Source organism: Cryptotermes secundus, unplaced genomic scaffold, assembly GCF_002891405.2.
Source record: "Cryptotermes secundus unplaced genomic scaffold, Csec_1.0 scaffold1771, whole genome shotgun sequence".
NCBI classification, from domain to species: domain Eukaryota; kingdom Metazoa; phylum Arthropoda; class Insecta; order Blattodea; family Kalotermitidae; genus Cryptotermes; species Cryptotermes secundus.
The window spans coordinates 312,325-327,932 of record NW_019735487.1 but is presented as its reverse complement, the minus strand read 5'-3'; the positions used below and the strand labels follow the sequence as shown (position 1 = coordinate 327,932).

At 41.8% G+C, this 15,608-nt stretch overlaps 1 protein-coding gene across 5 annotated transcripts in view; it reads right to left on the bottom strand.

Annotated features, from left to right (window-relative positions):
* Window positions 1-15,608, bottom strand: part of LOC111869467 (protein tyrosine phosphatase type IVA 1) — a 100,298-nt gene that overhangs the window by 12,029 nt on the left and 72,661 nt on the right. For 3 of the 5 annotated variants that reach the window (XM_023861034.2, XM_023861035.2, XM_023861032.2), the window contains exon 2: window positions 2,395-3,896. In XM_023861034.2, coding sequence (XP_023716802.1) covers window positions 2,395-2,523 — 129 coding nt within the window. In that variant the 5' untranslated portion in view covers window positions 2,524-3,896. The remainder of the gene's footprint in view (window positions 1-2,394; window positions 3,897-15,608) is intronic. The other 2 variants (XM_023861030.1, XM_023861031.1) reach the window with 2 other exon arrangements.

Here is a 15,608-nt window from a genome sequence, read left to right as displayed (position 1 = left end):
TGCCCAGCATGTTTCAATCTCTTAGACCAGGTTCGAGGACACAGTCTCTATGTTAGCAACTGAAGTATAGGACTCCAGTTATTTCATTTTTTAAGTACACGTATATAAACTAAGAAATTTCTCCCTATAGTTGAAGCCCCAATTAATTCTCCCTCTTTTATTGTATCAATTTCAACGATCCTGCAGTCAGTAATCTTACTATTAGATTTCCCCCATTTAAAATTTCCCTCAGTTTAGTATTCAACTCTACCGCTTCTCAAAGAAACGTTAATTGGGGTCCCTCTGCATTTTTCCTTTCTGTTATTTAATGATGTCTGTATTGAAAATGTATACCATCAATGACAGGATGATTAATGAATATGGAGCAGTTGTGGAATGTGAATTGACAGGGGAAACCAAAAAACTCAGAACCTGTCCCACATGACCTGACCTGGGATCAAACCCAGGAAGCCATGGTGTAAAGCCAGCAACTAACTGCCTGAGATCTGGCACAGCCCCAATTTCACTATATCACTTTTCCTGGATAGTCTCTTTCCAAAAACAGAGATACTATGTATGCGACCAGAAGACGAGGAAAAAGACGTAAGAAGATGCTGGATGACCTTGGGGACAGAAGAGGATATTTTTATTTGAAGGAGAAAGCTCTAGAGCGCATTAAGTGGAGGAACTGTTTTGGAAGAGACTGTGGACCTGTCATATGACAGATTACTGATGAATATATATATATATATAATGCAATAAAAATAATTCTAAGAATTATACATACAAGACAATAGCAGACATTTTTACTGGCTATTTAGTTCCTCACATGATCAAATCATGTCCCAGATTAATGATTTCCCAGAGAACTGACATATGTAGGATGTCAACACAAAGTAAATTGCAAATTAGAGAGATAAAATGACAATACACGTGTTCTAATTGAATTTACCATCATTAATACAGTATCATTTACATAATAATTCATTTTATCCTGTTTCCCATCCTAGCAGAACACAGTAGAAATAAAATATTGTCCTTATTAGCATGCTGTAGTAAAGTATAATGAAAATATCAATTCAAACTTATGTGTCTAGAAAATACAGCATCCTCCAAAAAGAATGCTACCATTTTAAAATAACGTAATTATGTTATTACCTGAAAATTATTTTATATATATATATATCTTCTTGTGGGGCTGTGTGCCACAATTGCCCAGAAATTTGCAGGAGCTGCAGAATCGAACTGTGGCTGCTTTGGGAGGAGTAACAACAGATATGTTGCAGCAAGTCTGGCATGAAAGTGACTAACATTTGTAATCTTCATGCAGTGCACCCTGTTGTGTTAATGTAAAACAAATGTTTTTATCCATTACAACACAACAACTCTCAACAGTCTCTTTCACATCAAGTGCGTACGGTCAGTTTATTGCAACATGGTTGTAATCTGACATTCAACGAAAGTTGAACATTGCAACACAGGAAAATTCATATATAGTAAAATACCGAAAATGAAACATCACTCTCAAACAGCGCAACCATTTCATTGGAAAAACTGAAAAGAAATAAAAACTAAGACATAATCAAAACAATGTTCATTAAGTCACTACTTGATATAATTTCATGATTACAGCAGATAACATTAGCGTGAAACAGAATATGAAATGACTAAATACAAAACATCTAATTATATTGTTACATTATAATTTTAAAATTTAAAACCTCATTAACTTATTGTATATATTTTATACTATTTTATTAATATTTGTAAGCATCCAAAAAAATTTAATATTTTTTAATATGTTTAAAGATATAGTGATGATTCTGACATGTCAAACGTATTGACTATTATAATAGAACAAGATACACTGATAATTGTAATAGTGTAATACATATACTTATGTGAAACACAATTCAATATTTTAAGAAAATTGTTATTTGTGTATATTTGCCTTTTTAATAAGCTGAAACATGTAGCAAGTAATACCACTTAGATAAATAAACTCACTGTACACACTTGATATGAATGAGAGTATTGAGAATTGTTGTCTTGTGAGGGATAAAAACAGTTGTTAATAAATTGCCAAGCCGCTGGATGTGCGCCATGTGACACGAGGTGCACATACTGAGGAACTGTAATGAACAGATATGAAACTTGAGGAGTTATTCTATGTTTTGAAATATATTAAATCGTTTTCAGGTAATAATTAACACAAAATAATTTAAAACTGTAGCATTCTTTTTGGAAGATCCTGTAATTTAACTGATATGCAACACACCAATGTTTTCAAATGAAAGTGAGGAGTGGCAAACAAATATTTAGTTCGATATGGAAGGCTTCATATAATCTCTTCAACTCCCATTTCTTGCATTAATAATAAAAACACGTGAGAATTGGTATCTGTAAGATTCATACCTGAATGTAGGTGTGGATGCTCTGGTCGGTGGGCCGATCTGTGATGAGGAATTTCATGTTCTTATACTCAATCTCACAAGGAGCGGGCCGGATATCTTTGAGACGCATGTTTGTGGTACTCACTGACATTTCACAGTGACGAAAAGTAAAAAAAAATATATATATATATTTATAAAAAACTGAACACTCGTATTCACTTGCAGCAGTGTTGGATGATCAAGTTGGCAATACTGCTCGACCAGAAGACTCGAGGGAAGTATGGCAAAAGAAAAAGGTACTCCAGTCCCTTTTCAAAACAAGTAAAACAGGAAGGTAACTGTTTGATGCCCTTAATGTAGGATTTGCATGTTTTTGACACACTTGGAAGATAAAACAGGTAAACACTGTCGACTGTCAAGCCAAAAACTAAACAAGTCTTGTCAGGTGACGTGTTATTAGTCCAACTTGTCAGAGAACCAAAAAATATCTTATGAGATGAGTTACCAGTGACGTCTTATGCAGGAAAAAAATATTTCAGATCTATCACATATGTTTGGCTTGACTGAAGAACTTAAAAAACCATACCGTGTCTATATTTCTTGATATGCAAGAATCGTGGGGCTGACCAAATAAACTAGCAAAGAAAACAGAGAAACAGAACTAAAATTAGAGTTATTTTCACTTTAAACTCACTCACACTTTAGCACAGCACTACATATAACAAAACTGTTTATTTAAAAATAAAATATATTGGTACTTTTTAAAAAAAAATATTTGGCTGGCAAAGGGTATAGTTTGAAGAGTTCAAATCAATACTGACCATCAGATGAAACTCAAATCTAAAATGTTTACTGAAAATTCTATAACATTTTTTTTCACCCAAAGGCCAGGAATTTGGGAACTACCAAATCTGCAAGACAGAGGCAGTCACACAACACAAACTTATGTGTATATATGTATATATATATGTATGTATGTATATATTATGTATAATAAAAATTCACGCACTATTTTCACGATATTAAAACAAAACTCGCACCGAATTTGGCGACCTGATGGGCCCGGAAAATAAGCCACACTCTGTTTTCCTCCGCCAGGGATCCCTTACCTCCACTTTCTTCTTCTTTTCTTGAGGTCAACTCCCTAACCTGGATGTTAAACCTAATATCGAAATACTCCCATGTCAATCCTAACCAATCCAACCTGGTAACACCTTGCTCGAACTCCAACGACAGAGCTATATCATAGACGTCAGTTTTCAGCCCATTCAAGAGACTTTGAACAAAGGTGAGTTTTCTTCCTGTAGGGCTCACCAGATAGCACTGCCCGGTGCGGTTTCTCAATAGCCAATTTCTCTGGACCTTGTGGAATGGGGCAGAACAACGGAGAAAAGTCCGGAGCCTGCCTGTCTGCCTGAGGAGCGATTTAACTAGGACGATGACAGTTTATTTGTGCTGAGCCTGGCAATACTCTCCACTGTCCAGCTGGAACTCCATGTATGTGAGGATTGTCTCACCCAGGAACTGAAACAAACAAATTTCAAATTAAGTGTCAGCATCCTGGTTCTTTAAAAACATATATTTGCACAATAAATGTGCAGTATAAGATTCAAGAAAATATCCGTACATGGGAAATGATTGAAGATTATAGAGGGAAGTGTTTAACGAGATAAGTTACTGTTATTCAAAGAACTTACATAACACATCGAACTGGCAGTTTTTGTTTTCACTAACTGGAATAAAAAGACAATATTTGTTAGTTTACTAGCTGAACTACTCTTTCTTCACTGAGGCTTCTGTCAAAATAAAACTGAATGTGAATAATAAAATAATAAAATTGTTTATTTCTTGCTTCATGCAAGTTTATAAGCTTTTAATACTTGAAATTATGATTATATGAAATTAATCTTTCATATGCATCACACTTATGGAGCTGAGCCCTTCTTGAGAAGCCAAATATGCAGCTACTCAAGAATTTCCCACCATTTTTTGGAACCCGAAGGTTCATTACCGTGTTCACAAGAGCCTTCACTGGTCTCTATCCTGAGCGAGATCAATTCAATCCATACCATCCCATCCTATCTCTCTAAGATCCATTTTAATATTGTCCACCCATCTACACCTTCTCTTTCCAGCGGTCTCTTTCCTTCTGGCTTTCCCACTGATATCCTATATGCATTCCTCTTCTACCCCATTCGTGCTATATGCCCTGCCCACATGCATCTTTACTAAACTTCATAAAAAATATAAACAATAACAGGGCATTTTAGGCTGGGGCCACACGACCGCACGAAGTACGTCCGTTGCAACGAACGTACTTTATGACGGACGTTGCTGAGGACACCACACAGTTGCAGAATGCGGTGCGTAGTTTTTTGCTGCAATGGAGCCAGAAGAAAGCGTCGCATTCTCCTCTCTTGTTTATTTCTACATCGGACGTCACGACGTTCGTTACAACGGACGCATTTTGTGCGATCGTGTGGGCCCCAGCCTTAATCTATAGAAAAGTTCAATCTTCTGGAATATGGCGCTGTGCAGTCCAGTTGACTTTCACTGGCTTACATGGCGTTAGATTCCAGAAGATGTTTCATATCCACCAATGCGAGAATCTCAAATCCATCATTTTAACCTCTTTCACATGAGAGATACGAAAGTTATCGCTATCTGGAGCTCGAAGAGTGAAGACGTGAGTACATGAGCTGGTGATTCGTTACCAGGATACGCCTAGATAAAATATTATACAGGTGTAACCATTGTTGAGAGCGATAACCTGGCAAAGACTAGTGAAAGCGGACTGAAAAGATTTAAGTGTTGTGTTAGAATATAATAATTAACTTTTGTTTTCTACTGAAACTGCAGAACAAACCGACTTTCTGTGTGGTGGGCGGCATGTGGACAGCAGCTGGACTAGGTCGTGATATAGACTTAGAGCAACCGGTAATGCAACAGCAATTCATAGTCCCAATACCACCGTACCAATTTCAACAAACCAGCTACAATATGCCTTTGGAACAAATAATTAACAGAACCCATCAACAAGCAATAACAAAAAATAACATCCTAGATGAGCCAGAAATAAGAACAAACTACGCTTGGCAAAAAAAAAAACTCCGTGGCTTTACTCCACAAGCGAATTATACCGACCGAGCGACCGCTGCTTGTCGGCGAAGCTGGTACCTATTTTGCGGATAGAGGGTGTCGCGTGGCCGGCGCAACGAATCCCGACGGCAGTTAATCTCGGTTTTCTACACCGGAGCCGCTATTTCATTGCAATAGCTCCTCAGTTATCCTCACGAGGCTGAGTGGACGCCGTTCCAGACCCATTACTTCTCAGAAAATCTAGTGGTGCCGGGAATCGAATCCGAACCTCTGGATCTGTAGCCAGGAACTCTTAACACTAGACCACAGAGGCGGTCACAGGTAAAGAAAAGTAAAAGATCTATCCAAACCCCAGAAACAATTAAATAAATAAAAAAAAACTGAAAGAAAGAAATACTAAATTGTTTTTAAACAGCATTAAATCAGCTTCTAATAGTGAAAAGGGGTGACATCAGAGGTCTTTGCTACTGCTGGAGTCACGCGTTGGTTAAGACATGTAAGTGGAGAAATGTACAGGTTATTCAGCTGGGTGAAATATTCACCACGTTCAGTACACAAACTGGCACCGAATCAAAAACCTCAGTCAGTTCAGTCCACTTCACAACTTCCCAGATTTCTCCAAGACCTATTTAAGTACTATCCCAACATCTAGACTTAGGTCTTCAAGCCATGCAAAGTATATACTCCAGGGCCGCGCCATAGCTCAAGCGGTTAGTGGGTGGCTTTCCATCGCGGCGGCCCGGGTTCGATCCCGGGTCTGGTCAAGTGGGATTTGTGGTGGACAAAGTGGCGCTGGGGCAGGTTTTCTCCGAGTACTTCGGTTTCCCCTATCAATCTTCATTCCACCAACTGCTCCACAATCACCCTCACCTATCATCTGGGGCTGGTACAATAGGCCAGAAGTGGCCGCAGTACAAGGGACTTAGTCCCACCCCACTAGCAATAAAAAAAAATATATACTCCAAAAAAAATAACAATAACGTCTTCATATGATGCAGAATATTTTGTAATCCTTTCTTCAATCACCGTGGCTACTCCTGACAATATAGGTGCAGGAGAGAGGTAGCATATTTAACGTCCAAGATCATGCAGTAACTAAAAAAATTACCAAAAGTAAACATATTTTTGTTTTTAACCATTCAAACCCAAATCTGTAAAGGGTTACAGGAAAATAATATCAGATCCCTTTAAAAAATACAGAATGGTAAACCCAGCATCATGTTTCAGAGAATGAAATACCAATCTTATGTGCTGGCACATGTTATAAAATGGCAAATTCCTTTCTGACACTTTCCATAATGTCCGAAGAAAGAAAAAAATGTTGTTATCCTTTATGACAGAAAAGATATCATTATATCGCCCATTGGGTGGGTGCCTGTATCACTGTTCAGAGAAGCAATGGCTTGCTGGCTGAAAATGGTGGCTCACTGACTGCGAACCTAGGTTCCGCAGCCTGATCAACAATTGCTCACTGGCTCAGGCATGATGGCTAATGGTTGAGAGGCTCGAGCCAACCTGCTGTGAAGAGGTGGCTCGCCGGCCAGCAGACAGTGGCTTACTGACCAATCAACAATTGCTCGTTGGCCAATCAACAATTGTTCACTGGCTCAGACATGATGGCTAATGGTTGAGGCTCCAGCCAACATGCCGTGAAGAGGTGGCTTACTGACCAATCAACAATTGCTCGTTGGCCAATCAACAATTGTTCACTGGCTCAGACATGATGGCTAATGGTTGAGGCTCCAGCCAACCTGCCGTGAAGAGGTGGCTCACTGACCAATCAACAATAGCCCGTTGGCCAATGAACAATTGCTCACTGGCTCAGGCATGATGGCTAATGGTTGAGGCTCCAGCCAACCTGCCGTGAAGAGGTGGCTCACTGACCAATCAACAATAGCCCGTTGGCCAATGAACAATTGCTCACTGGCTCAGGCATGATGGCTAATGGTTGAGAGGCTCGAGCCAACCTGCTGTGAAGAGGTGGCTCGCCGGCCAGCAGACAGTGGCTTACTGACCAATCAACAATTGCTCGTTGGCCAATCAACAATTGTTCACTGGCTCAGACATGATGGCTAATGGTTGAGGCTCCAGCCAACCTGCCGTGAAGAGGTGGCTCACTGACCAATCAACAATAGCCAGTTTGCCAATGAACAATGGCTCGCTGGCTGAGACACAATGGCTCATTAGATGGGAAGCTGGAGCCAACCCGCCAAGAACAGGTGGCTCGCTAGCGGAGAAAAATTACTTGCTGGCCGACAAGTTGAGGCCAAGTAGCCATGGCTCACTGGCAGAGAAACACGTACATAGGTTACGTCGGTTTTCAGTTCGAATTAACCTCAGCTTTAAACTTTCTGATATGTTTAACCAGTACAGCAGTTGACTGTAAACCTATAAATAAAGCGTGGGATCTCCCACGCCACAAACATTATCCAATCAAAATCGGCGATGAGGCTATTTTCGTACTGCCAAACATGTTAAGGACAAATACCGCACGATACAAGTCCAACAGACCTGACACGCTTTTATGCTCAAAGTAATCTTTCACAATCCTCTCTCCGCTCTATTTAGCAACCCATCGACGCCTCCGATGCGCAGTGACAACAACTACGTCAAAAGATAACATCATCCTTCATCAGTCATTCTGTATGCTTCGGCGTGATTCATAATCAACATAAAGAAATAATTGCCTTAGCTTTAATAACACAAATAAATAGAGCACACTACGTGACGCGTCGATAATATTTTGTACTACGGAAGGTCGAGAGTTCGAATCAATATGAGGTGGATTTTTAAATTTACCTAATCCTTCCAGCCGCACTATGGCCCTAGGGTCGACTCAACCTCTAACAGAAATGAGTACCAGGAATCTTCCTGGGGAGTAAAGAGCGGCCGGCGCGTAAGACTGACCTCACCGCCATCTGTGAGCCAACTGTCTAGAAAATGTGGGAACCTCAACACCTCACAACCCTATGAGCCTCCACGGCCTGTTACAGGGATAGCTTTACTTTACTTCAACAGAAATGGGGACACGAGGTAGTGTAGTTGGTTTGAGGCACCATGCTACAAGCTGTAAGGTCGCGGGTTCGATCCCCGATGAGGTCACTAGATATTTTCAATTGACCTAATCCTTCCAGCCGCACTATGGCCCTGGGGTCGACTCAGCCTCCAGCAGAAATGAGTACCAGGAATACTCCTGTGGGTAAACAGAGGCCGGTGGGTAAGGCTGACAACCTTACCGCCATCTGTGGACGGACTGTCTAGGAAATGTAGGAGCCTCGACGTCTCACAACCCTGTGGGCCTTCACGACCTATTGCACTTTGTTGTTGGTTATTTAACGGCGCTATTTAACTATGACGTATGTGAAAATCCGTAAACCCTAATTGTACAGGACCACAACACATTCAGAAATATACAGTCTTGTACGTCTCCTTGCCAACTGAGGAATATAAGTGTTCAAATTCTGCCGCCCGACGCCCTGGAGCACTCCCTAAAGAACGACCGCTGCAAGGTAGCCATTGGGGGGTCGGCCACAGCCGTTCTGGATGGAGCGGTGAAAAATCTCGTCCGTACTTTACCATACCCACAAACACATATTTCTAGGCATTTACCGTATTTACGCATGTATAGGCCGCACATTTTTTGTCAAAAATTCAAGAGGAAAACTGGGGTGCGGCTTATATTCGAAATATTCGAAATCACACTTCATTTAAAAAAAAATTATATTCATAATTAGTAATACAGGGTGTAATACTCCTGAAATAATATTCCAAGAAAATTATTTTTTCTATAATTTTTGTCTGAAAATTGTGCTGCGGCCTATACATGCGTAAATACGGTAATTACCTTCGTCGGGGTCTCCAATATGGGATGTCGATGTATGAAGAGACAACCACTTGTCACTTGTTGAATTGTTCCGTAAATATTTATTATAGTTGCACAGTACACACAGACGCACTTCGGTTTGAAGAATTGAAGACTATCAGTTCAGTGCTAACAATATTACTGCTTGCAACACTCACGCCTCTGTTTACTAGCCGTTGCTAAGCAATGATACTTGCATTGTCACTGTAACGTTTGCTTGAATGTGGGCAGTTCCCACACCTTCATCTGTGGCAGAAAAATAGGTTCGCTTGATCACCAATCGTGATCGAAGAAAAATGGCTGACGATTAATTTCACACCCGGGACCCAAAACTGTCTGCTTCTGCATTTCTGAACATCTCACTGTCACTTGAAGCATACAACAAATGGCGAATCAGATCTACTGTGATTAAGATCAATATATAGCAATAAGAATTAATCTCTAATAGTTTTAGCCTACTTTCCTTATTTGAAAAAAATTAAACTAGGCTCAATGCTGTCCGTGTATCCCCCCAATGCCTCATCCGATTTTTATGAAAGCTGGTATATGTATCATGGCACCCGGGCCCATCTCAACGCCGTGCATCATAAATCCCTCCCATACGTGTCTGCACGTGCATCGCCCATCCTTGATAGGCAAAGGCTTGGCAAAAATCCCCTTACCGCTGCTAAGCAACGGTTCGGCAAAAACGTTACACTCGTAAAACTATAAGAATTTTTGGACTCGTCACTTTATACACGGCCTATGTCGTAAGCAAAGTTGTTCCTGAACTACTTCTATTATCTTATGCATGGCCTATTGTGTTTAGGTCAAACGATACAGCAGAGCGAAACGAATCAAGCGCACCAACTGGTGGTGACAGGCATAGAAAAGCGCCAGAAAATACTGACCCACTTCTTTCTGGCAACTAAAATGCTGGTTTGGCTACCAGATTTGTAACATTCTAAGCCCGGTGAGTCTATACATGTACCACCCGCTTTAATACACTAAGACTCTACATTCAGCCCATAGAGTGTAGTATGTTTCGTATGGTTCTCACAATAAACTGCGATTATTTCCTTAAACAGCAGCAACCGACTGGGTTTTGTAGCCGTGACGTAATGTGTTTCCTGTGAGGTACGAACTAAATTCTTATATAATATTTAGAAAAAAATAGGTATTTAGAACCCCGTGTGGCGGCTGGGTCGAATACCTCCACCGTGACCCTGCGAGTCGTAGGAGGCGACGAAAAGGGAAGTCTAAAATCTGAGACAGTAAAATATGGTCGCGAGCCCCAAGGGACTCGAACCCGAGAAAGACTGCGCTGGCAAGGGCCAGCAGCATATACAAAAGACACACCCGTCCTCTCGTTAGAGAGGGCGCCCCACAGAAACAAGACCGTAACCGTCAAACGGTAATAATTAATATCTGGTCATGAGCCCCATCTTACTGACTGACCGACCGTCAGTCGCAATGTAACTTTGACTTTGAGCTATTTAGACTAATTTGCCGGTGTAGCGTAACAGTATAAGATAGACATGATATAAGAATTTTCAGTAACATGCTTATATATGCGATACGTACATTTGACAAAGGCCAAGCCTACTCGTAAGAGAAGCCCATCTCTTCATGTCATAGATGTTACACATAAACTTAATGGTAGCAAGCATTACAAGAGTTCAATTTCCTCATGAATCAGGTTTTGGGTTTTTATCGTTGTTCCCAAATATCTGAACTGTGCCACATTTTCAAAACATCTGTTTCCTATCTTTACGTCATGAGTTTTCCCTGCATTCTGGTGACGAGACAGCAACATATACTTAGTTTTATCTGTGTCGTATTACTAAGAAGCCGATTAATTTTTCCCGATTTTTTAGCATACTTTCCTTGTTTTGAAAGAAAAAATGAAGGCACGCTTATAACACCACCTTGCTCTTCTGAACACTTGTCTTCCTACGCTCCAGACTTCTTACGCTTCTTCAAAACAGCACTGGGCTGTCGTGAAGTTATCATTCATTTTGCAGACTTGTAGAAAAAGTAAAGGAATTAAAACTGCGTACCAACACTTGGCACAATGCTCTACTGAATGCTAAAACCGTATGCGTTAAATTTGGACGGAGCGGTTTCCCTTCTGGCTACAAGTGTGGGTGGGGGGTGGGGGGGGAAGATACATTAAACTGCTATTTGTACATTATTACATGCACTGCATAGCAACTTTCAAACTCCGTAAGCTCTTCATCTGTGACTGAAAACCAACGTTCCGCGCCAACACAGAAATCTTCGCGAATAAATTAGTATCACGAAGAATTTCAACACTACTAACTTCGCTATACCAGTTTCAAATTTGAAAACTGATTCTGGCAGAGAGAAATCCTTTTGACTCGAATTAAGATCCTTGGATGTGCTTATAAATGTAAGTGTATCATATTTCTTACAATCCAGTTCGTCCAGACTGGCTCTGGGGCCCACCCAGACTCCTAATCAATGGGTACCGGGGGCTCTTTCCCCAAGGGGTAAAGTGGCAAGGGCGTAAAGCTGAACACCCAGCTAGTGCCGAAGTCAAGAAAGTGTGGATCGATACATCCACTACACCATACGCCTTCATGGAGCAGTGCTTAATTAAGGACAAGCACAATTTTGCCTTAAGAAGGCTACGAAGCTTCAAAATGGCGTTCTAATTACAAAATTTTAAAAAATGCATCTCAGTTCCCACGGATATTTTTGTTTTCAGTTGTGTTCGCGAACACTTAAAAGTTCGTTTCTTGGGGGGGGGGGAAAGCATATATTTCTCTTTGAAAGGGACAGAGCCTGGACATGCACCTCAGGGCCATAGTGCGGCTGGAAGGGTTAGGTTAATTGAAAAACCCAATGACCTCATCGGGAAACTAACCCGCGACCTCCCTGCTTGTAGCACAGTGCCTGAACCAACTACGTTACGGCGTACTCTTCCATCATAATGGTAAAAGGTCGTAATAGGGTGACGGACACTAAGTGCAATGGAAATCTTATGTGGAAGCTACCGAAAGCTAGTAATAGCTTCGACAAAGACAGATTTGCCGTCGAATAACTTCAGTTTCCAATCGACCTAATCCTTCCAGTCACACTAGGGCCCTAGGGTCGACTCAGCCTCTAACAGAAATGAGTACCACGGATCTTCTTGGGGGGTAAAGGGCGACCGGCGCGTGAGGCTGACCTCGCCTCCAACTATGAGCCGATTGTCTAGAAAATGTGGGAGCCTCGACGTCTCACAACCCTATGGGCCTCCACGACCTGTTACAGGGATAGCTTTACTTAACCTCACCGCCATCTGTGAGCTGATTGTCTAGAAAATTTGGAGCCTCGACGTCTCACAACCCTATGGGCCTCCACGACCTCTTAACAGGGATAGCTTTACCTTTTACCATTTTAAGAACGTTGCTATTGCACAACCAACTTCTTATGTGATGCGCAGTATAGTTGGCAGTAACAGAATCTCAATAATAATAAATTCTGGCAATGGATGAAGCACGAGGTGGTTCTCCGAAACGCAAAGTTACGAAAGCGCAGCTGTATTCATTGCTTCTAAAAATATCCCAAATCTATACCATGTCCTATGACAAGAGGAAGAATGTCAGATTATACACTGTGTACCTATGCATCTATAAACAAAGCAGTAAGGGTTTAGACTTCCTGTAACAACCGTACGGAAATGTTGCCTCTTCTTCCCTTCAGCCTTCCAGGGACCAACGCAAAAGGAGACCACTTATGATTGTGTGTGTGTGTAATGCACTCACAGAGGACGTAGTTACTACCAGACTCTAACAGATGGTGTTGGCCGCACCATAGCTCAACCGGTTAGTCGCTGGCTTACCACCGCGGCGGCCCGGGTTCGATCCCTGGTCTGGTCAAGTGGGATTTGTGGTGGACAAAGTGGCACTGTGGCAGGTTTTCTCCGAGTACTTCGGTTTCCCCTGCCAATCTTCATTCCACCAACTGCTCCACAATCACCCTCACCTATCATCTGGGGCTGGCACAGTAGGACAGAAGTGACCGCAGTACAAGGGACTTAGTCCTACCCCATTAGCAATAAAAAAAAACAGATGGTGCTAATCGCCAGAAATCCCCAAAATGTGCATAATCTCACATCTACACCACACAAACGGAATGGGAATGTACACGTCGAAATTCTGTAGACTTCCCGTTCAATTTTCAACAGCGCTTTCCCACCGTTACAATATACGGGTCGAGGAATACCGAAAATCAAAGGGAAATAATATCTTTTGCGTCTTTATTCTCCTCTCATTTCCCTCCTTTAGCATCCCCATGCTTTTATCTAGTTCCCTCACTTCTCAGTTAAAAAGTAAATTAGGTTACATGTTTCACCTTCAGATGGCATCAAGCTGACGCCAGCATCATGACTCAGACCGGTGCGCGGCGGTTTTAATAATCTCTTTCGTTTCAACTGTGCTGCTTTCTTTGCGTCATGTCGCAGACATCATGTCTTGACTGTTACATGACTTGACGCATGCCGGTGTGCGGCCTACCTAAGAATGTGGCAACACCTACGGGGTGATTACCGTCTTATATATATGTAAGTAGGTCTCTTTTTCTGAAACGTTAGTAACAACTTACTGTGTAAGATTTGAGGCTTTCCCGGCGGTGACTATGAAGAAAGCAGTCTTTACCGGTTCTCACGGTCTCTTCGCTTGCAGATTTCTTATATTTTTTCTTCTACCCTGAAGATGGAGGCGATACGTTCCTCCGAAACGTCGGTTAACACCACATATACACGGTTCCAAATCTCCCAGTAGACTGCTTTCTTCAACAACTTACTAGATTACATGGTGTCATAACTGATAATTTCGTAATTTATTTCGATTAATATGCTCTTTATATTCATGCTATGACGGTGTAGATGCTTCTCTCAGCTGCCTGTCTCCCAAAAGAGGTTAGCTCATTAAACTAATTCAACTTACGTGGGTAGTTACTTGCTATACACGTCACAATATCACGGAAACTCCTCTCGCGTTCTCACAGCTGCTTCTACTAGGACAACAAACTAGGACACACGTCCGTATGAATGAAGAAAGGAGTTGGTGCGCCACTCCGTCAATGCTAAACGCAAATAAGAATTTCACAGGCGCAATGGCTGACTCTCAATGTACGCAACGATTCAACGAATTCGGCCAACGACAACCACGTTACCCCCCAAAGTTGCAGCCGCATTTAATTATACAAACAGGGCCTTCTCATTGTGTAATTGTCTCCACTCCTCAAAATCATTCTCAGGGAAATTCTGTCAGACGCCCTCAGTTGCTGCCCCCCCACCCCAGGAATCAGCAGTCACATAAATGTGATATTTGGGGGGCAAGGTGAAGGTAGAGTTGTCCCTATGCCTAACTACTTAAGCACTACGCCATGAAGACGTATGGGCGAGTGGATGTACAGATCCACGTTTTCTTGACCTGGGCATTACTTGGAGGTGAGTGGTCAGCTTCACGCCCCGGGCCGCTTTACCCCCGGTGCCCATTCCATAGGAGGTTGTGTGGAACCCAGAACCTGTTTCGACAACTTGTAGAAGTGAGAATTCTTTATCGTACCGGGACTTGAACTCCGACCTCTTGGTCGTCCAGCCCGTACCCAGTCGCTATACCGACTGAGCTATCGCGGCTCCTGTCTGGGGGGAGGCGGAAATTATGATTGAAGGTTTGGGAAGAATCGCCTGCTTCCTTTTCTTATGACACGGACCACACAGAAAATGAATACAATTACAGTGGGGTACAGAAAGAGAGACAGTAAGGTGATAGATAGATAGACAGACAGACAGACAGACAGGAAGGTGAACTCATACGTCTACTTTTTTTTCAAAATAAGGAAAAATAGGCTAAAAACAAGCATATATTATTTATTCTTGGTGACAAAGCCTTCGAACTTCTCTAATTTTAAAGGGTCTTTATAAATTCTATTCAGACAGGAGGCCGGGCCCTTTGCGTTGGGATCGTAGCCGCAGAAAGGCTTCCAACTTCAAAGAACATGTGCCGACGAAGCAGCACGGCCGCTCCCTTTTAATTATCACGAAACCCTAAGACTTACGTAGTAGGGGGGAAAAAAATATACTGACATAAAACTCGTGTTTCATTTTCCTCTAAAACTTTCGACTGCGACATTGTTCATTCGCACATTGACATTTAGTGCGTCGTTATACATTGTATCGATAATTTACTCCAACACCAAATTTAATGAAAATCTGCTCTCCCTTCTCGAACTGTTGTTACATGTGGACAAACTGACGGGGTTGACGACGGTTTTCGCTGTGA